This window comes from Ostrea edulis, chromosome 1 (assembly GCF_947568905.1).
Source record: "Ostrea edulis chromosome 1, xbOstEdul1.1, whole genome shotgun sequence".
Taxonomy (NCBI): domain Eukaryota; kingdom Metazoa; phylum Mollusca; class Bivalvia; order Ostreida; family Ostreidae; genus Ostrea; species Ostrea edulis.
In genome coordinates this window covers 100,693,511-100,715,703 of record NC_079164.1, presented here as the reverse complement: position 1 = coordinate 100,715,703, position 22,193 = coordinate 100,693,511, and the positions used below count along the sequence as shown (strand labels likewise).

At 37.2% G+C, this 22,193-nt stretch overlaps 2 protein-coding genes and 1 pseudogene across 2 annotated transcripts; all 3 read right to left on the bottom strand.

Annotated features, from left to right (window-relative positions):
* Positions 1–4,641: 4,641 nt before the first annotated feature.
* On the bottom strand, positions 4,642–8,471 carry LOC130047003 (uncharacterized). Its single transcript, XM_056141070.1, has 2 exons — positions 8,405–8,471; positions 4,642–6,154 (listed from the first exon to the last, which is right to left on the bottom strand). Exon 2 carries the CDS (start codon positions 6,122–6,124, stop codon positions 4,775–4,777), a length of 1,350 nt encoding a protein of 449 aa, XP_055997045.1. The 5' UTR covers positions 6,125–6,154; positions 8,405–8,471; the 3' UTR covers positions 4,642–4,774.
* A 3,632-nt stretch (positions 8,472–12,103) lies between these two features.
* Positions 12,104–13,641, bottom strand: LOC125664829 (uncharacterized; annotated as a pseudogene).
* Positions 13,642–19,552: 5,911 nt separating this feature from the next.
* On the bottom strand, positions 19,553–20,368 carry LOC130047001 (uncharacterized; the record flags this gene model as incomplete). Its single annotated transcript, XM_056141065.1, has 2 exons — positions 20,202–20,368; positions 19,553–19,709 (listed from the first exon to the last, which is right to left on the bottom strand). Coding segments are annotated over exons 1-2 (324 nt in total), but the record flags the coding sequence as incomplete, so codon positions are not given.
* Positions 20,369–22,193: the final 1,825 nt, after the last annotated feature.

Below are 22,193 nucleotides of genomic sequence, written 5' to 3'. Positions count from 1 at the left end.
CCTTCTTATGTACACAATTGTACCTTGTTCTTTGCATTCTAGTTAAAACAATCAATCTTTAGTTTCCAGAAATGATATTTCGATGTGCCCATTGCAAAGGAGCATTGGGGGGGGGGGGGTAATTTAAAATCACGTATACACGAAAAACGCACAAAATAACAGTAAATTTGACTTTTTCAAGTAGATTTTCATATGGAGTGGGCCAGGTCTCCATAGTGAACTGAGTAAAATATCTTATTACATGTTCAGGTGTAAAATGTTTTGTAAATAATGGTATGGAGATTTGACTCACTCTATGAAAAAATCTTCTTGTGTATAACTTTTGTCGTATTATCAAGAATTTTTTTTATGTCCACGACGGGTGACATTACATAGCCTGAAATTCAAATATTTTTCATGGGATGAGTAGCGGAAATCTAACTGAAGTTTTGGACAAGCCCAGATTGCATATCTGTGGTTCGAATACCAATTTTTCCTACCTATTATTTTTTCTGATGAATTATTAGACTTAATTACATTTGTATTTGTCTCTTGCATTTTATGCTAAGTTTTACTCATAGCATGCAGTCTTAATGACGATCACAAGTAATTGATTCCAACATGCATCTAGTGAATAAATGTAAACAGGTATGGAGCCTCCTGTGAAGTATGGATGTTGTTTATGTAAAGACAACTTAAAGGAAAGTTAAAGAGAATAATTTCAACGATGCTTAAGAAGTTACTTGAAGAGATCATGACAAAAGCCAAATATGCAACCAGTGTAGACTGTCTAAAAGACACAGTGAACTACAGTTCATTACAAAAACAAAAGCAAATCAAGTGTCTGTTTCTGTCTCATTTGTATTTGCTGGGAAATCTAACAGTAATTGTACGTTCTGTAACTGTAAAACCGGCCTCAGAGTTGTACCAAAAGAGGTGAGAACTGATGCCTTTATTATATTCGGTATGTTAGTAGCAGTAAGTTGTAAATGCTGTTCAAAACATTAGTTGGGGGAAAACTGAATTCAAATCAAAGCATTAATACTGCACCATACAGAAAACGCCATTCCACATTTGATTTAAACCACAAAACATGTGAAGTTTCTCATTCACATCAGTTAATATATCAATGGAAATGCGGAACTCGTACTGTCGGATGTTGCGAGCATATATGCAGTGTCATTTGGAACCATGGGTATTGCAGGCATCAGTGTAATTATGTGTGTGTTAAACACCGCTTAATGTCTGATACACATGATGCTGCCTGTGAAATAAATTCTGATGATGATTTTGATTAAATATCCTTCTTTGGTGTATGATCTATATATTTGTTTTTAATTCTAAATATTTTGGACATCGTTTTATATGGTACTGTATCTATTGTAACTACAGGTACCATCAACGCGGACTTTAAACTCCCGATTCGCGACAGGTGCCCAATCATGAATAGGCTTATTGTTCGCCAGTTCACTCATCTTCTGTATAAAAAGAAATCATTCATTGAGCCAATGAATGAGAGTTGAGAGAGAGAGAGAGAGAGAGAGAGAGAGAGAGAGAGAGAGAGAGCAGTTGTAGACTATTTGTCAGCTACTGTTAGGGATACCACCATAATATGATTACAGAAACTCTGCAGACGGTCCTGAGATATTTCCTAAGTATATCAAAATTATATACAACAGCCTGATCCCTTGACTAGGTAAATATCAATGACCATAGGTGAGTTCCGCCCATATCTTGTGATCCGTGAAGAAACGGAGAGAGATTTTTGGGGTCTTTACAGGATCATGTTGCTTCGTTTCGAAGATATCTTGGCTCATAAAAGTGGAAGAAAGATGATTTTTTTTATTAGTTTGCAAAGGCGAAGATAACCAACAGTGATCAATCTCATAAGCAATACAAAATACGTATTTGGGCAAACACGGACCCCTGGACACACCAGAGGTGGGGTCAGGTGCCTAGGAGGAGTAAACATCCCATGTCAACCGGTCACACCCGCTGTGAGCCCTATATCCTAATCAGATAAACGGAGTTACCAATAGATGTTAAAGGCAAACTAACAATTCAACTTTATAACAACGGTGTGACTTCAGCTTTTGCATCGTCAACTTTCCATATTGATTTAGCATTATTCCATTATCACCTGCACATATTGTTAAAGGGACTGATTCACGATTTTCCCCAAAAGTTTGTTTTTCACTTTTGATGATCAGAATCTACTTGTCTAATGTGTTTAAAAGATTTCACACAAAAATTAAGGTTATAAATTATCACAGAAGCTCATTTTAGAGAGTTCATTTTTTTTTGTAAACAAAGATTGTGGTATGTTTTTGTTTACGAAATTTTCAAAAGAAAGGGTTATCGATCTAAGTTTATTATATCTTTCACATTTCAAGCATTCTTCAGGTAAAATGTGTCATCTAAAAGTTAAAATTTGTGACTATGCAAAATTTAGATGCTTTATGTTACAAAATTAACATTTCACTGGTGTGTTTGTATACATGAAAAGACTCGAGTCTTTGTTTACATAACACAGATTTAAGGCTAAAATACTGCTTTTATTTTTGCATTCAGGTGAAAATGTTGGCTGTCAACATTAAATGAGTTATATTCTTAATGTTTCACATAAAAAATAAAAAATATTTTGTTCAAAAATCGTGAACCAGTCCCTTTAATGTCCCTCACCGGTAAACGGAGTTATCCGTAGTCAAAATCAGTGTGCCAAGAACGGCCTATCAATCGGTATGAAACATGTCAGACAGCATTTGACCCAATGATAGGTTGTATTGACAAACTAGATCGTTATAACGACCATAAAATTTGCGAAATGCTGACATCAATCGAGACTGTTGAAACCCCTCTACCACCAATTTGTTTGTCAATAGATTGCTTTGATTTAAAAACTGACCCATACGCAGAACAAGCTCTTGCGTATCGAATCAGTTGATAGATATAAACACCATATGCAGGTGATAATAGAATATTGTTTTGCAACCGATGCCATACTTGATTGAGATATAGGGTCGATGGACGCTATGACCGGTCGACAAGGATACTTACTCTTAGGCACTTTATCCCACTTCTGGTATATCCAGTGGCCCGTGCTTGCTCAATTCTTTATTTGTATTCGTTATCGGAGTTTTGCGATTGATCACTGTTCGTTATCTTCACCTTTTCATTCAAGGTTTACGTCAATCTTGATAGCTTACTCGCTACAAGTGTGTTGCGAACTACGTGAGCATATCAGATGATCTAATTTGAAGGTAGAGGCCTGTTTTATGAATTATGTCGGGTTTTTTTCATGTTTTCTAATCATTCATTACTAAAAGTCCACATGAAATCCATCGTGAAATTACAATAAACTTCTCTCAATAGTTGAATTATGGATATGCAGATTCACTTTAATGACAAAGCACCAATCAAATGCACTTTATACCCATATGAACACACAATCTATTGACAGCAAATCTATTAAAAATGATAATTTTTATTCATATGTCGCTTCGATATATCCCAGTGAACCCGAACAAAATACACCACAGAGTCTTCCACATCTTCATACGTAGATATTTTATTGCACATGAAAGGTGAAGATAACGAACAGTGATCAATCTCATAACTCCTATAAGCAATACAAAGTAGATAGCTGGGCAAACAAGGACCCCTGGACACACCAGAGAAGGGATCAGGTGCCTGTCGACCGGTCACACCCGCCGTGAGCCCTATATCTTGATCAGGTAAACGGATTATCCAATAGATGTTAACGACAAACTAACAATTCAACTTTATAACAACGGGATAACTTCAGCTTTTGCATCGTCAACTTTCCATATTGATTCAGCATTATTCCATTATCACCTGCACATGTTGTTAATGTCCCTCACCGTTGATACTCTGGAGCATGTTCTGTGTATGATAAATCTTTAAATTGAGGCTTACTACCTACAAATAAGTTCTTTTTACGGGGGTTTCAAGTCTCGTTTAAAGTCAGCATTTTCGCAACTTGATTGATCAGTATAGTGATTAAAATTACAAATACGACCTGTGAATAAGTGGAATGCTGTTCGGCGTATTTTATACCAATTGTTAGGCTGTTCTTTACATGCTGATTATGACTACGGATTACTTCTTTTGCTTGATTATGATATGGGTTTGACGACAGGTGTAAATGGTCAACAGAGTATGCTTATTCCTCGCATCTCCTCCCACAATCGGTGTGTCCAGGGGCGCGCATTTTCCCTTCCATGAATTCTGTATTCTTTATAACGTTGATAAAGCTGATCACTTTTGTTGTTTTCACTTTGTCATTATACACACGAAACTTAACCTTAAAAATAGCCTACTAGCTAAAGAAATCAAATACCCATGTAGTAAAATTCGAGATTGCAAGGCTAACCTTTTATCAAATTAACTTTTGGATTTCACCATGAACACCGCTTGCTGCACAAGAGGAAGACGTTGTCTCACGCTTGACAATCAGATAGCTCTCTCACTGACCAAACCGGTTATACTAAAAATAGGCATATTGACCAATACTCACACTACGGAACTACACTAGTGACTACAACATGACTATTTACAAACAAAAACATCAATTCACTGAAAATGAAATGGAACGCCATCATACATACTATGAAAAGTAATACAGATATTAAACGGTATAAATGACAAAATACAATGTTTAATAAGCTGTTCAACACAAAGAAATAAACAGCCACACATGTAATGTATTTTTAAAAAACCACGTTATATACATATCACCAATACATTTGTAATTCACACAGTGTTGATAGCTGACTTAAGACAGAGTTAATAGGTACTGGATTTTCTTGACTTTACCAGTCCAATGCTCTGCTATTAAGAGGTTGTCGCTGGTGTCCAAACACAAACCCCATGGAGCGTGTAAATCACAGTTCTGAATGTAACGTAGAAACTGTCCGTACTGATCCAGGACGTGGATGCGGTGGTTGAAACAGTCTGCTGTCAGGATGTGACTCTGGCTGTCTGTAGTGATGCCGACTGGAGTAAATGATTGCTTGGTATTAGAAGGGTGACCAGTGTATCTAAATCGGAGTTTTCCTGACTGATTGACCACCACTAATTCTCTAGCATCAGAATCGGCTACACAGATATCCATATTCCTGTTCTCACTGATGTTTGTATTGTTACTATGTCGACCAGCGAAATAGAGAGGTCGACCCTGATCATCAAACTGAATGGTGTGTGTTTGTTTGGAGCCGGAGAAACGGACAACTTTGAATTGTGTGTAATCATCACTGTACATGGTAACCAGGAGGTCATCAGATGAGGTACTGCAGAGATTACGAGGTCTCCATCCCTTTAGTCTGATTATGGTCTGTATCTGTTTATTCGTTACTATATCTACAGTTCTTGATCCAGTGTCAGTATAAACAAGATGTCCATCCCGTGTCACAGATATGTCCCCTGGCATGTTCTCTGACTTGGTTTGGATTGATTTCAGTAGTTTGCCGTGGAGGTTGTGGAGTTTCATTATTTCATTTATTCCACATGTCCATACGTCTTCATCACTGAGACAGATAATACTGTATATATTATACTTAGTGTCTATGGTGGCGATGAGTCGCGGTTCATCAAGCATTGGCTTCACTGGATATGAAGATGCAATTTCTGATGTCTTCATTGTGTAGTCTCCCAGTTGAGTGGCAGCTACTGCCAGTTTCTTGTAAACTGTTTCCAATTTGGCTTTCATGGTTTGATCAAAGGTGGCATGCGTACGTTCATCATGTCGGGAAGAAACTATGGTTATCTGTGATTTTTCAAAATCTCCTTGCAAATATTTTGTTTTAGAGCTGAATTTTTGCAGAACATTTGATGTGTCGTGATCTTTGTGTTGATCAGAAATGCCGGTACCACCAAGAGGAATATCACATATTTCGCTGCAAAGTTCACAGTGCTTTTTGCTATGCATTTTATATTTTGGATTGTTAGGAATAGACTTCCTGAGTAAATAGGGTACTACATTGTGTCTTTTAGGGGAATCTGAGAGATGTTTGGCGACACAATTATCACAAAGATTTATATTACAAAATTCACAATGGTTCTGCAGGGGGATAGTTTCACAGGAGTCACACAGTAGGACGTCCTGGGCACAGCGCCGGGGGTCCATTTCGATGTCTGGTTACATGTTTCGTTGACACTGTTAGTAAAAATGAAAGTGAAAATAACGAACAGTAATCGATCTCATAAGCAATACAAAATAGATGGGCAAACACAGACCCCTGGATATACCGAAGAAAATGATGAACATTGGTTTTTCCTCATCAATTTATTTACATGCCAAATATCCGATGCATATCCCGTGGTAGATTAAAGTAAATGAATTGACACATGATTTGCGAAGATGATAACCTATGCAAATTTGATCTTCAATAAACATGTCAATAAACTCGGATCCATGGGTACACAAGATATTGAGTTAAGTGCTTAGAAGAGTAAGAATCTTATGTTGACCTGTCACGTCTGTAAACTCCCTATTGTGATCAGGTACACGAAGTAATCCGTAGTGTGTGTGTGTGTGTGTGTGTGGATCTTTAATACTTTAACATTCAAATATTTGAATGTTATTAGTCAGGTCGACTCCGGAGACGTAATGTAAATATTTCTCCTAGTTCTCCGCCTGGTTACCATCTTATTTAACGCTTTTTAGCTCACCTGAGCCGAAGGCTCAGGTGAGCTTTTCTGATCTGTCCTCGTCGGCGCCGTCGTCGGCGTTGTAAACTTTTCACATTTTCATCTTCTTCTCAATAACCACTGGGCCAATTATAACCAACTTGGCCAAAAGCAGCCTTGGGTGCTTTCAAGTTTGTTCAAATTAAGGGTCATGCCCCCTTCAACGGGAAGATAATCGCAAAAATAGGGTGGGGTCATTTAAAAATCTTCTTCTCAAGAACCACTGGGCCAGATGAGCTGACATTCTCATGAAAGCTTCCTGACATAATGCAGATTCAAGTTTGTTCAAATCATAGCCCCCGGGGGTAGGTTGGAGACACAATAGGGGATCAAAGTTTTACATACAAATATATAGGTAAAATCTTTAAAAATCTTCTCAAGAACCAATGAGCCAGAAGAGCTGAGATTTACATGAAAGCTTCCTGACATAGTGCAGATTCAAGCTTGTAAAAATCATGGCCTCCAGGGGTAGGTTGGGGCCATAATACGGACTAAGGTTTTACATGCAAATATATATGGAAAGTCTTCAGATTTGGGCCAAGGTAATTCAGGTGAGAGATGTGGCCCATGGGCCTCTTGTATTGACAAGACACAAAGTTCGCCTGGTTTCTATGGTAGAAGTAACATCTTGTTTCTGAACTTTTTATGAATGACGGTTTGTTTGTTTTGTATGGTTATTTTTACAATTTCGTAACAAGTTTACTGAAACGTTGTACTAAATATTTTGAATAATTTCTAAACATGGAATGAGTTATTTATATATCATTTGCAATAATAAGGACGTCATCAGATTGTGTCTTAATGTTTCACATTAAACACGAAATATATAAATTTAAAATGACCCTTCCTTATTCTGGAATGCATTTTGCAAAAGTTTGCACATGGATTGTTGAATATGTTTGTTTGACTGGCAAAATTATTGCATCATTGTAGCAGGGTTTAATCTGCTGCTGTATGACTCTGGTCTCAATATTTTGTTGGACACAGTGATGAAATCCAAAGACACACTTTACAATGTATACTATAGATATAACCCAAAAATCAAGGATTAGACAATTTTTAAATCTGTCTTTTAAAAATGCACAAGTCAAGTGTCTACAAAGCTTTTGAATGACACTAACAGTGCTTAAAACTGGCGGTAAAACTATAGAGAACTCTCAGAAACCCAAACAAATACAACTTTTTTTGACGATTAAACACATTCATTCATTTCTTTTAGTCAGGATTTTTTTTTACATGTTACCCTACATCCCAAACTGATCAGATTCAACTTGACAATTACTGACCAACAAAAAAAAAAACCTCCATACAAAATGACCACACACAGACCCATGACCACTCCCCCCCCCCCCCCGGGAGGGGATATAGATTGTTAAGTGTACCTTTGTGTAGTGTTTAAAGGGTGGATCTAAGATATATTATGAAATAATGTAAAAAGATATATATGTCAACAATTGTTCAAATGAAAATGATTTTTGAAAACTATTAATCTAACTTAGCACTATTACACAATCGTGAATTCAGTTATCTCAGTTCTAATCTCAATAAGGTATGCATCATTTTCAAATCATGTAGACACACATTTTCTTTCTAGTGACATGAAAGTTGATGATCATCTTAAAACAATTATATCTCATCAATAATTCTGATCACTTAGAAAAAATCACATATCCATCTGTTTGGGGTCATTGCTGAGTATACATAATTTTAACCTTACCTGTACATCCAACATGGTCTTCCTGATATTTTGTCGTTTAGTTGTCTCGAATTTCCCCTATACTCCCTAATCATGTGATCCAATACCTGTAACGTGGTGATATCAACCTTAGGTCTAGTTCATCAATACAACTTTCAGTGGGTCAAATTCTGTCTGACGTGTTTCATATCAGTTGTTACACCGTTTTTTACACACTGATTTTGACATTGGATTTCTCTATTTACCTGATCGAGATATAGAGCTCACGGCGGATGTGACCGGTCGATAAAAAATGCTTATTACTACTAGGCACCTGTTCCCCCTCTAGCATGTTTCCATGTACATGAACTTCTAAAAATAATTTGTCTACTGGATTCCGTCATGCAGGGCTTCAAGTGCGATCGGTGCCCATTGATGAAAAATACTCTACTTATCGACCGAAAACTTTGATACATTTAATAATAAATCTAAGAAAGTTTCCGAGCTACACTCCTTCTACCCTAAAGATAAGTTTTAGTATCGTATATTGTGAAGCAGAGAAGTAAATCGCATGATAACAGGAAGTCAGGATTCTAGGACCTTTAACCAGAAGACAATTAAAACGGGGGTCCCATATCATGACAGGCGTTGGCACGTTAAAAACACCTCTCACTGCTACGGCCCTCGGCGTAAGTCTAAATTCACTTACAGCTGTTGACTTCTCAACCTGGGTGAAATATCATCGACGGAACGTCCGTTTAAAGAAAATTGAATTGTATCAATATTCCATTGCATACTCTAGAACTCCTCATTTTGCCTTTAAAGGTATTCCTGTTTGCCATATCTGATTTAGAATACATCATGCTTCAGGTTTAGACACATTTGATATCCCAGTCAATGGGTCGAATGAATGAGTTGCCATTCCTATACTGGATTCCTAAACTAAGTATAATCCCTTACAAACAAAGATACATTGCTGGATCCAGTAAGTGCTCTACCAAGTTCCCATCTTTGCTCCTGACAAAAATATTAACAGCTGTGAAGGAGAAACTTCAAACTTACTGTGCGACTACATATGTCAGAAGTGGTGTAAATCAAATGCGGATACTAAAAATTTCTAAAGATCTTTTTAGTAAACTTGAAATCGCCAAACTTTTCCCAAATCAATAACATCAAAACCTATGATTTTTCAACACTATGCACGACCATTCCTCACGATAAATTGGAGAATAGACTTTCTGACATCATAGACAGTTGCTTCTTCAACAAAAATGGAAAAAGGAAATATTCATATCTAGTGATCAATCATCCAAAAACTTACTTTGTTAAACACCACTCTGATTCCCCGCACAAGTACTCTGAAGTTGAAATAAAAAATATGCTAGAGTTCCTCATTGACAATATCTTCGTGGTCTTTGGTGATCAAGTTTTCCAACTGTCTGTTGTAATTACCCATGGGTACGAATTGTGTTCCTTTGCTAGCTGGCCTATTTCTATATTCATATGAAGCAGAATTTATACAAAAACTTCTACGCGAGAAGAAAAAATCTTGCTGTGGCATTCAATTCGACATTTAGATATATCGACGACGTTTTGTCTATTAACATTAATAATTTTCATTCATATGTCGATTCGATATATCTCTGTGAGCTCGAAATAAAAGACACCACAGAGTCGCCCACTTCTGCTTCATCCTTAGATATTTTATTGAAAGTAGACAACAATGGCAAACTGACAACTCAACTGTATGACAAACGGGATGATTTCAACTTATCCATCATCAACTTCCCATATCTATGTAGCAATATTCCCTTATCACCTGCATATGGTGTTTATATCTCTGAACTGACTCAATACGCAAGAGTTTGTTCTGCGTATAGTCAGTTTTTAAAATCGAGGCAAGCTACTGACAAACAAGTTGATGGTACAGGGGTATCAACAGTCTCGATTGAAGTCAACATTTCGCAAATTATATGGTCGTTATAACGATATAGTTCGTCAATACAACCTATCATTGGGACAAATGCTGTCTGACGTGTTTCATACTGATTGTTAGGCCGTTCTTGGCACACTGATTTTGACTACGGATACACGTGTGTAACTCCGTTTACCTGATCAGGATATAGGGCTCACGGCGGTTGTGACCGGTCGACAGGGGATGGTTACTCCTCCTAGGCACCTGATCCCACCTCTGGTGTGTCCAGGGGTTCGTGTTTGCCCAACTATCTATTTTGTATTGCTTATAGGAGTTATAAGATTGATCACTGTTCGTTATCTTTGCCTTTCATGTTAAGGGATTCTAGAGTTTTGCAAGAGATGTACAAGTTTAAAAACAATATGTAATTTGTTTAATTTGCAGAATATGGACTTACCGTAATTTTCCTGTTTTCATTTGATCGGGGTGGGTTAGGGATTTAATTGGTGTTCGTTTGGGAGAATTTTGTAACAATATCCTGTTACATTTATTACTTTTTGAATTTTTTAAAAATAATAATTGTAAAAGGATGCTGTTAAGAAAGTATCCCCCAAAACACAAATTAAATCCCTAACCAACCCCCCAAATTACTTCAAAAGTTCACTTTCTACAAATAAACAAATTGCATATTCTTTTAAGACTGCTGGTATTGCCTCATCTTCGCTAGCCAAGGGTTTACGATCCACTCTGCTTCACTACAAACCCTTGGCAGATTTAGTGCGATGTTCGTAGCCTCAACTTTCATCTTAAGATTGGACACATAGAAAGTTCCTTGCTCAATCTGGGAACGTGTTACGTTAGATCACGTGCAAAACAAAGGAATGTGTAAATACCTACAACTGTCACTCGGCCGTGTATAAAATACATATTCAAACCAATGATGTCACGTGTGTACTTCAGACTCGTTTCTGTGTAAAGAAGTGAATTTTATTTACTACAGTACCGTGCCATAAGTTTAATATCGAACATCTCTTGTAATTCGTTGTTTTATGTTCTATCTATCCCAGATTTAGACAGTTGCGTCAGAGCTATTTTCCTCAATTTGGAATTCACCTTACAGGCGTGGGGTTATTTTTAGACGTAGACTCAACGACTACATGTATTTCATGGGTTCACCACATGTTTATTTTCTAAATGATATCCTCACTGATTTCTTTTTCAAGTATGCAATTAAGAGATAGTTAGATTTATTATTAATATTTTGAATGATTTGCATGCCACGTTGCATTACTCTCTGAGCGCAGCCATTTCTAAACAACTTTTAAACAGTAGCTGAAACACGCATTTTCATTGGATAAGCATGATGTAATCCAAACAGGGTTGTTTTTTCCATTCGCTAGAGGGCGCCACTCAAAGCTACGAAAATTGCTCTAAAGCAGCCAAGGGTTATAGAAAAGCGGAGTGGATCGTAAACCTTTGGCTAGCGAAGATGGTGTTGCCTTTGATGGCATTTCTGAAACCCACTGGGAAAACTTGTTCAGATATTGTGTTGTGTTGGACGACTTCATATAGTATACCATTGTAAATCAATAAGTTCAAATCCCTTTAAAAATTAAATTTCGATTATTGACAAAATATGAAATCGGAAGTGCTTTGCCAGCCATCTTGAAAATGATAACTATGTTGTAAAAAGCATTTTCAGAATTACCCCCCCCCCCCCAAACCTTTATTGTTTAGAAACACACTTTATAGCTACACATTTCAAATACGTCTGTAATTAACATGGTGACATTGTATTTAAAGCTATTTTGATCGATATTGGATTTTCACTTTAGGACTATGATAAACAAAGAGGTTGTCTCGTATAGACTGTCTAAATCACAGTTTTTAATGTAACGGAGGAACATTCCATCCTGATCTAGGATGTGGATACAGTCATTGTCACAGTCTGCTGACAGGATGTGACTCTGGCTGTCTGTAGTGACACCGACTGGATCAAATGATTCCTTGGGGTAAAAGGGATGACCAGTGTATCTAAATCGGAGTTTTCATCATCACTACTGCTTTAGCTTTAGAGTCAGCCACACAGATATCCAGGTTCCTATTCTCGCTGATGTATTTAATGTCACCAGATGAATAAAGAGGACCACGCTGATCATTAAACTGAATGGTTTGTGTCTCTATGGAACCAGAGTACCGCACAACTTTGAATTGTTTTTTATCATCACTGATCATGGTAACCAGGAGATCATCAGAGGACGTACTGCAGACATTGAGAGGTACCCACCCCTGTAGTCTGGTCACGGTCTCCATCTGTTTATTCCTCACTAGGTTTACAGTTTTATTATAGTCAGTATAAACAAGATTCCCGTCCCGTGTCACTATTATGTCCCGTGGTTTGTTCCCTGACTTGCTTTGTATTGATGTCACTAGTTCACCCTGGAGGTTGAAGAGTTTCATGATTTTGTCCTCCCCACATGCCCAAACTTGTTCCTCCCTGAGACAGCTAACAATGAATAAATCTGGATACCCAGTGTCTATGGTGGTGGTAAGTCGCGGGTCATAAAGCAGTGGTTTGACAGTAGGAGACGATACAGCTTTTGGTGACTTCATTGGTTTGACTGGAAGAGACGATACAGCTTTTCGTGACTTCATTGGTTTGACTGGAGGAGACGATACATTGGTTTGACGGAAGGAGACGATACAGCTTCTGGTGACTTCATTGGTTTGACTGGAGGAGACGATACAGCTTCTGGTGACTTCATTGTGTAGCCTTGTTCTTTTGTAATATATAATGATGAGAAAGACCTGAACAATTGGTGACGCTGTTCTGTATTTATTGTTGGAGGAGAGAAGCTTGGGAATATAACTTTGACTTTAGGAGGCAATTGTCGGAACTCACCATTTCTCGATTTCTAGGTAGAGGCTAGGGATACCTCATCGGAGTTCAGTATTTTCCCCAGGTCCTGAATCATATGTCTGAGTTCTGTAATCCGGGGATATATTCTGGTCTCGAGTTCTTCCAAATCTTTTTTATGCTTTGTTTTTTGGATTGAAGTTTTTTCAGAACTTCTGAGAAATCGTGGTCTTTGTGGTTACCAGAGGAGACGCGGGTAGAACAGACAGGAATGTCACATTTCTCACAGAAAAGTTCGCAGTGCTTGTCGGCATGCTTTGGACATTTTGGATTATTAGGAATAGACTTTCTTTGTAAATAGGGTATGATATTGTGTCTTTTAGAGGAATGGTTCTTGGCACATTTAGCGCAAAGATTTATACAACAAAGTTCACAATGACTCTGTAGTGGGTCATTTTCACAGGATTCACTCACTAGGACGTCTTGGGCACTGCGCCGGATGTCCATTTACGGTGTCTGGGTCAGACGAAGAGGTCACACTGTCTGTAAAACAAAGCTAGATTTAATTTTACAGTATTGTTTTTCCAATGTCGACCGGACATTGAATATAAACTTTCCACAGAAATATTCACAAGCCGAGACTCTTATTCCCTTGTAACTCACAGTTTAGACACTGATATTTTGTGAGGTTTATATCGAGCGAAGCTGCGTCTGGGAAGCAAGGGTCTAAAAGTACCAAGTATGTAAAACAAAAAAACAAAAAACAAAAAAACAAAAATGAGAAAATTGGGAAATGAATATATAATCTCTACATACGTTCAAAGAAAATTTTATGATCCATATGGGCGCCTCCAGTTTGATTTGTTCATTAGTAGCTTTTGCAGTTATTCGTGTTTTAATTTTGAATCCCAAAAATACAAGACTGACGTGTAATTTCATTCAGTTAGTTAAGATTAAATGGTATTATCATTATTGTTACAGTTTTTAGCCATTCATCAAATAGAAAAACAGTAATACGACTACATAGATGATCGATTTCATGAGTTTCTTTAAAAGGTATATGCTGCCTTCATTGATTTGAAAAAGGCGTTTGACACCGGTGGCGGATTCAAAGGGGGCGCAGCCAGCCCGCCTCCCTAATTTTTTTCAAATTTAAGGTAAATCGAGGTATCTTGTTTAGAAAAATGTACTAAACGATAAAAGAAGCAAAAATTTCTACCACTCCCGAAGAAATAAATAACAAAATCTTTTGATTTCTTGAATTAATTTATTGGGAGAATTTTTTTTCTTTCCAAAAACCCTTAAAATTTGCGTCATTTTATCAATTTCACCGTTTTAAAAATGATAGAAAATAGTACAACTGTCTAAATACGAGACATATTTCAAGCCCTATAAAATCTGTAAAATCCAAGAGCTTTCGGGGGTTTCGTCCCCACCAGGGCTTCTCCCCGGACCCACTGGGGGCCTGAAGGCGACCCCCAGCCTCATAAAGTGGCACCCCCGTAACCGCAATTTCTGGATCCGCCCTGGACACTGTATGGAGAAGTGGCTTATAAAAGAATTCCTAATCGTCTTTATAACATTTTTTCTTCAATGTACACAGGAACTTCGTTCAAAATAAAATTTCCACATCTTCCAAACCCGAGCGTGGGGTCAAACAAGGCGATGTTCCCAGCCCTTCACTATTTAACTTCTACATCGATCATCCATTACAAGTCTTAAATGATAATTCAACACATCCAGTATGTATCAGAGACACGTCATTAAATATGCAGATGATATAGTTTTTTTTTCAGAAAGTAAATCATGCCTGCAACGGCCTTAACATATTATCAGACTACTAAAAGGAGAGGAATTAAAAGACAGAATATGTATTCTGTGTTCTTTAGATTGTGTTCCGGGGGGGTTGGGAGTTAAAGGGGCGGCCCTTCGGATGAGACCGAAAAAATCGAGGCCCCGTGTCACAGCAGGTGTGGCACGATAAAGATCCCTCCCTGTTCAAAGGCCATAAGCGCCGAGTATATAGGCCTAAATTTTGCAGCCCTTCACCTGCAATGGTGACGTCTCCATATGAGTGAAAAATTCTCGAGAGGGACGTTAAACACTATACAATCAATCACTTTTAATAGATTGTGTAGAAGATGAGTCACGTTTTACTATCTTGTACTGCATACTTAATCAGAACAGATTTTTTTTTACTACTGTTGTACCCCACATTGTGTACGTCAACTTAGATTGTATTATTTTTTATTAACGAATTTTCCTCGGCAAACCACCCAGTTTATACATTCCGCTTATATTTACAGACATTCTTTGATTTACAGAAAACACTATGCGTTATTATTGTCTTTGTATTGCTATTATTTCTTTATCACCGCGACATATAGGTCCGATGGATCGGGTGTTTTGAATTCGCATTTAATCATGCGAAATGATGTATGTTAATATAATTACTGACTTACTTAACATTTTGCCATTTATTTCTCCGAGAGTGGAAGAAATCGCTTCTTTTATCGTTTACATTTTTCTTAACAAAAGACCACGATTTACCTCAATTTTGAAAATTTTAGGGGAGGGGGGCGCCAGGTGCGCCCCCTTAAATCCGCCACTGATACACTCATGATTTTAAAATTTCAAACTGATGAATATTTTTATGAATTGATTATCACTTCTTTAACTGTCTCATATAAATAGTATCTCATTTTGTGCCAGAATCAATGTTGCCGAGTTTCATATTAACTCTTCTCATTTTCATCGATTTTTCGTCCAAAACAAGGCATTACGCCTCATAAAAAAATGCATTCATTTGAAATTTTGGTATGGATAAAGTAGTTTGTGAATGTTAACACCGTTCCCGATAAATCTCTTTCATATGTGAAGATAAATGATAATTCCCGGTTTTCGGTGATTTTTTTTTTATCAAAATGTACGATTTTGCCCCCCAAATATAATGTACACGTTTCCCCTTTGTTTCGTTCTCTCGATTTTTTATATACGCTAAAGCATCCCTTGACTCACCGTTTGAAAACAAAAACATTTCTGTTGCAATTAGTTTGAGGTTACGCTATATTTTTGGCTAGAATGACTGGACTATACTGTGTACATGTATCTTGGAAATTACATGAAATACTTCTAAAAATATATTGGTATTCAATTCAAACGGTAAATCTTATCAAAATGAATTTCATTTTTGGACACACCTTTGGAAACTGTTAAACAATACATATATATTGGAATTACTATGAAGTTCAATGGAAATTTTGATATTGCTATTTTATCTCTTGCTTACAAAGTCAGAAAAGCTCTGTGTAAGATTAAAAGAGTAAGGGCTTCAACAATCCCTGCAAATGTCTTGAAATTTTTTTTTTGATATCATGGTTGTTCCCATTATTCTGTATGGAAGTGAAATTTGGGGACTTCAAACATTAATTATAAAGAATCGGAATCTTAAGAAAAAGTTCATTTTAAATTTATGAAATAAATTCTAGGAGTTCATTGTAAAGTTTCCAATGATGCATGTCGAGCAGAGCTCAATGTAATCTTGCAAAATTTTCTTTCATCATAAATAAAGATAGTGATGTAAAACCTTGTATAAACTCTATTAAACAAAAACTTACTGATCAATTTTTCCAAATGCAAATATCCATAATTCTGACAAATTAACACTTTTCAGTAAATTATATAACATGAATAAACGACCAGACTATGTTGAAACATTAACAAATACATTTGATAGGTCAATGATCTGCAAAATTAGAATGAGTGCCCATGCGCTTGCAGTAGAAAAGGGTAGATATTCAAACATCCCAAGGTGCAATCGTTTTTTAAATGCCTGCAAAACCAAATTCATTGAAAATGAAGAACGTTTTTTATTACATTGTACAGCATATACAGAGATACGAGCTGAATTGTTGAAAGAACTGAAATCTCATATCAAAGATATAAATTTAATTGATACATGTATAAATGTTAAACTTCAAATATTGCTTAGTGGACATTTACGAAATAAATATACAAACTGCTTCAGTAAAAACACCAACCCGACAATTATGTTTATTAATAGAGTATGATTCAAAATAGTTTTATATCGGTTTGTAAAGCATCCTTTTTATTCAACGTGTGTGTGCGGGGGGGGGGGGGGGGGGGTGTGTGTGCTCGAAGAGACGTGTAAGTTTCACAACTGAGCTACAAATTGTAGTTGTATACGGACGCCGTATGGCATATGAAACGTTGCAATATTTGAACTTTTCCATTCTTCAAATTCAATACACACTCGGATCAACTGACCTTCACCTTGTAACAACATATATCGATGATACAATGTAACTTCTACCAACTGGTAGATTTACACCAAAAAAAATTAAAGATACAAAATAATTGAACTTTTAATTATACAAATAATAGAATATTGTATTTCTTAACTTTAAATTGAATTATAAAATTATTTCCTTATTGAACTCGTAACATCTTGAGTGCGTCAGTAGGCTATAACGCCGTGCTCCCACTTCGTACTTCCTAGAGGCGTGCAGATCACAATTCAAAAAGAGAAATAAGATTGCTTTATCAAAATAAAATAATGTGATTTCCACTTTAAATTTGATTATTTTCATTGATTGGTGTGTGTGTGTGTGTTGTCTTTTTCTTTCTTTCCGAAATGCACCCGTGACAATAGCTTGGCCTAGGGCCTAGTTGTCAACAATTTAACGTATCATAATTTGTCTAATCCAAAAATAAATAATGATAGCACTTTTTATTTTAGAAAAACAGCGCCAATTACAGATGTATAAAGGAATAACATTACCAAACAGTTTGTAGATAGCGACCCATATAAACATTATTTCCTCACAATATTGCAGATTTCATACACGCTTTACTCGCTATATTTGGGTATTTACATCGTTATATATGTGTACTGGTGGCGAAAACATATAAAACTCGGAAAATTTGTCAACATCGATTTAAATGTTGTCCATGGTAAATAGATTAGGCCCCTAAAAGTTGAGTTTTTAATAATATCTCGCAGTACTTTCACAATCCGAAGGGCGCATGTGACGTCACTGTACCACGTGACTACCTACCTAATTAACTAGACTTTTTGAAATCGAGGCTTAAATTTAAGTCTGTATTGTGGTTAATTATCGCAAAATTTCGGCGAACGAACTATTAGAATTAATTACTATAAGCATAAAGACGAAATGCATGTAATTTTGTATACTTTGAAAACATGAGATGTGTCCTTTAAGATTAATCCAATGAATAGTTGTAACAAACAAAACTCGATGTAAACAATAGGTGGGGACCCAAGGGCCTAAGTCCCCTGAATTCTGACTAAATTAAATGTGCATGTTTTTCTGGACAGTTCTATATTTGAAAAATAGATCATGGGGGGAGGGGAGATTCGCCATTGCAAGCTACGTATTTTAAAAATAACTAGTCCTGCATGCACCTGGTTGCGGTAGTTCAGTGATATACCGATTGGTTTGTGAGCGGAAGGTCGTGAGTTTAAGCCCCGCTCCTACCATTGCCGCATCAAACCTAAGACATAAACTGGGGTAGTGATTACTCCTTTGCCAAGCGCTCGGCACTTAAAAGTGAGAATCGCGGGTCTTTCTGATATGACCTTAAAAACAGATATCCTGTGTTGCGGCAGGTGTTGGCACGTTAAAGAACCATCACTGCTACGGCCCTGTGCGCTAAGCACGTCTACATCTGTGGTACATGAGTGAACAATTCTCAAAGCAACGTTAACTAATGAAATCCTTCGTAATAAATCAAAATAAACAATCCCTGGGATACCATAAAAATGAAAAATTATACAATATAATTAAGAAATAAGGTATCATTTAAAAATATTTATCGGGATATAAATACGGGTTGGTCACGTGATCAAATTCCATAAAGCCCGAATTACCTTATTACTTATATTTACATTTTTGGTCGGTAACATTGCTGAATTGTACACGTTTCCATACATTTCAAATTGTTGACGTCCACAACGAAGCGTCATAGATGTTCAAAATGACGACAACACAAAACAAAGTTCTATAAAATGAAGAACCGTTTTAATTATTAAGACGCTAGAAAGCAAGTATATCAACATATACTTACATTAACTCGGGAGCATATAATGGAAAACTCTTCCATATGTGTAATTTTAGGGGGTGGGGGAATGCGCAATGTTACACTTAGAGTTGTGATGCGCTTTCACTTTTGAAAAGTGAAGACGTTGAAGACCGACTTTGAAAGATATTCTGTGGATATTACGGAGTTAACAGAAGACTGAGACGGAGGAACATGAAGAACAGGGCGGCAGTCGTCAGGTGTAGGCAAATCATTTATAGACAGGACAGAGGACACAGCTCAGATGAATCTCCGGAAAGAACTGAACATCGCAGAGAATGTGGAACTGCACGTCCTGATCTAGGATGTGGATACGGTGATTGTTACCGTCTGCTATCAGGATGTGACTCTGGCTGTCTGTAGTGATGCCACGTGGATAAAATCGTTCCTTGCCATCTGAGGGATGACCAGTATATCTAAATCGGAGTTTTCCTGACTGATTGACCACCACAACCACTGTCATGATCGTGTGCAGGATTGGAGGTCCAATCCGGCACGTTTATCGTGGAAACGACCATAGTCCAATCCTGTACATTAGCAAATGTTCAAGTCAAGATATATATCTAACCAAGGCAGTTTAAGGGACAAATCGCACACACTGGTTCAAGTTTTCATTAAAAGGTATGTGCAGAGTCTATTTTACCTAAAGTATCTTTCTTAAAATGCATGAAAACATGATTAGAAACATCTTCGCCCGCTTCGAATTCTATCGAGGCAACATCGTCAACTTCGATCAATGAATTTAGAGTTGTACGTGTACATGAGTAAGAATTCCAACAACCAATCAACTTAATGATGCCTCCCTGCCCAGGCAGTGTTTTAAATTCATAAATTCGTCGTCTAATAAGTCGGTAAAATGAGGAGTTTTAAGAGCCTACCTTTGTTTGGAAATGCCGTCTGCCATCTTGTTTTGTCCAATCCTGCACACGATCATGACAGTGACAACAGCTCTAGCTTTATTGTCAGCCACACAGATATCCAGGTTCCTGTTCTCATTGATGAAACCAGGAAATGAAAAGACAGGTCGACCCTGATCATCAAACTGAATGGTTTGTGTCTCTGTGAAGTCAGAGTAACGCACAACTTTGGATTGCTTGTAGTCATCACTGAACATGATAACCAGGAGATCATCAGTAAATGTACTGCAAACATAGAAAGGTCTCCACCCCTGTAGTGGGATCACGGTATGTATCTGTTTATTCTTCACTAGGTTTACAGTATTAGTGTCAGTATAAACAAGATATCAGTCCCGTGTCACTCTATATCCCTGGTCGGTATTCTGCCTCGGTTTGGATTGATATCAGTAGTTTACTGTGGAGGTTAAGAAGATGCATGATTTTGTTTTCCCCACGTATCCAGACTTGTTCTTCACTGAGACAGCTAACACTGCGTGGTCTATACCCAGTGTTTATAGTGGCGGTGAGTCGCGGTTCATCAAGCGGTGGTTTGACTGGAGGAGAGGATACAGCTTCTGGTGACATCATTGTGTCGCCTTGTTCTTTTGTAATAGATAATGATGAGAAAGAACCGAACAACTGATATAGCTGTTCTGTATTTACTGTTGGAGGAGAGAAGCTTCGTAATGTAACTTTGACTTTAGGAGGTAAATGTCGGAACTCGCCATTCGTAGATTTGTAGGTAGAGCCTAGGGAAAAATCATTGGAGTTCTGAATTTTCCTCAGGCCCTGAATTAATTATCTGTTTGAGTTCTGTAATTCTGTATGTGATTTCATCAGATTAATTTTCTAGAACTGTCAAACTGTAAAGAAAAGATCATGAAAACATTAATTTTTCGTTCTAATTTTACATACAATTTGCATAAAATGATTAAAGCATAATCTCTGCAAGCCAAGAGTTCGACCGGCGTACTCGGAGTTTAGACACTGGGCTATCGAATAAGGTACATTACTAACACACGCGGGTGAGAATTTGAAGTTTATATTGATTTAGATACATTGTAAATTTATCATATAGTTCAAATTGATAAAGGGCAAAGTACAAGGTTTCCCCCATAGACTTCTGTAATACCGGTGAAACTTTTAAACCCCACCCCCTTTTTATACCCCAAAATATACATTTTCCCCACATATTGCGATAATTGAATGCTTAGAATCATCTACGATCATACGTCTAATATAGCATGAAATATTGCGAATTCGCACCTAACCGAGATCCGTTAAGATAAAGAAGAAGGGGGGAAAATAACAAGAGGCCTACAGGCCTTATCGGTCACCTGAGTACTAGTTAAGAGTATCACTACTCCCAAGGGCTATGGAATCTAGAGAGAGAAAAAATCCTGTTCTGAATATCTAAGCTAAATTCTAATGTTCAGTAACAGTATAAAACAAAATGTGTTATTAAACTTCAATGCCCTCAAAAGTGCATACACTGATGAAAGGCTTTACATAATATAATATGTGTATTAACATGGCGTCGGTGGCCTAGTGGTTAGGTTGTCAGACTCTCGACGGAAAGGTCGTAGGTTCAAGTCCTGGCCGCGGCAGGGCCGACGTTGAGTCCTTGGGAAAGACACTTGACATGAATACCCTCACTCCACCCAAGTGAAAATGGGGTACCTGGCTATAGACAGTGAAAGATATTGTTAGAATGTTAGTGCTTTAGCGCCTGCAACGGCAGCTTGCACTGTATGCTTCCCAGGAAGCTGAGAAAGTTCTAGATTGATATAGGGTCTGCCGCGGTAATAATCTATTGTAAAGTGCTTTGAGCAGCATACGCTGGAAAAAGCGCTATATACCTGTAAAATCAATCATTATTATTATTATTATAAAAGATATGACTAATTTGGACCCATCATAGAGTCAAAACTCAGGGTTGTGAAATTCACCATTTTTTTTTACAATCTTTTCTGCTATTCCTATGTATACATTTAGATTTTATACAGTATCAGCAAACCTAAATAAGTCCTTTAAATCGTTATT

Coding starts and splice junctions, on each gene's coding strand:
- LOC130047003 (XM_056141070.1), bottom strand. CDS start 6,124: ATGGACCCCCGGCGCTGTGCCCAGGACGTCCTACTGTGTGACTCCTGT.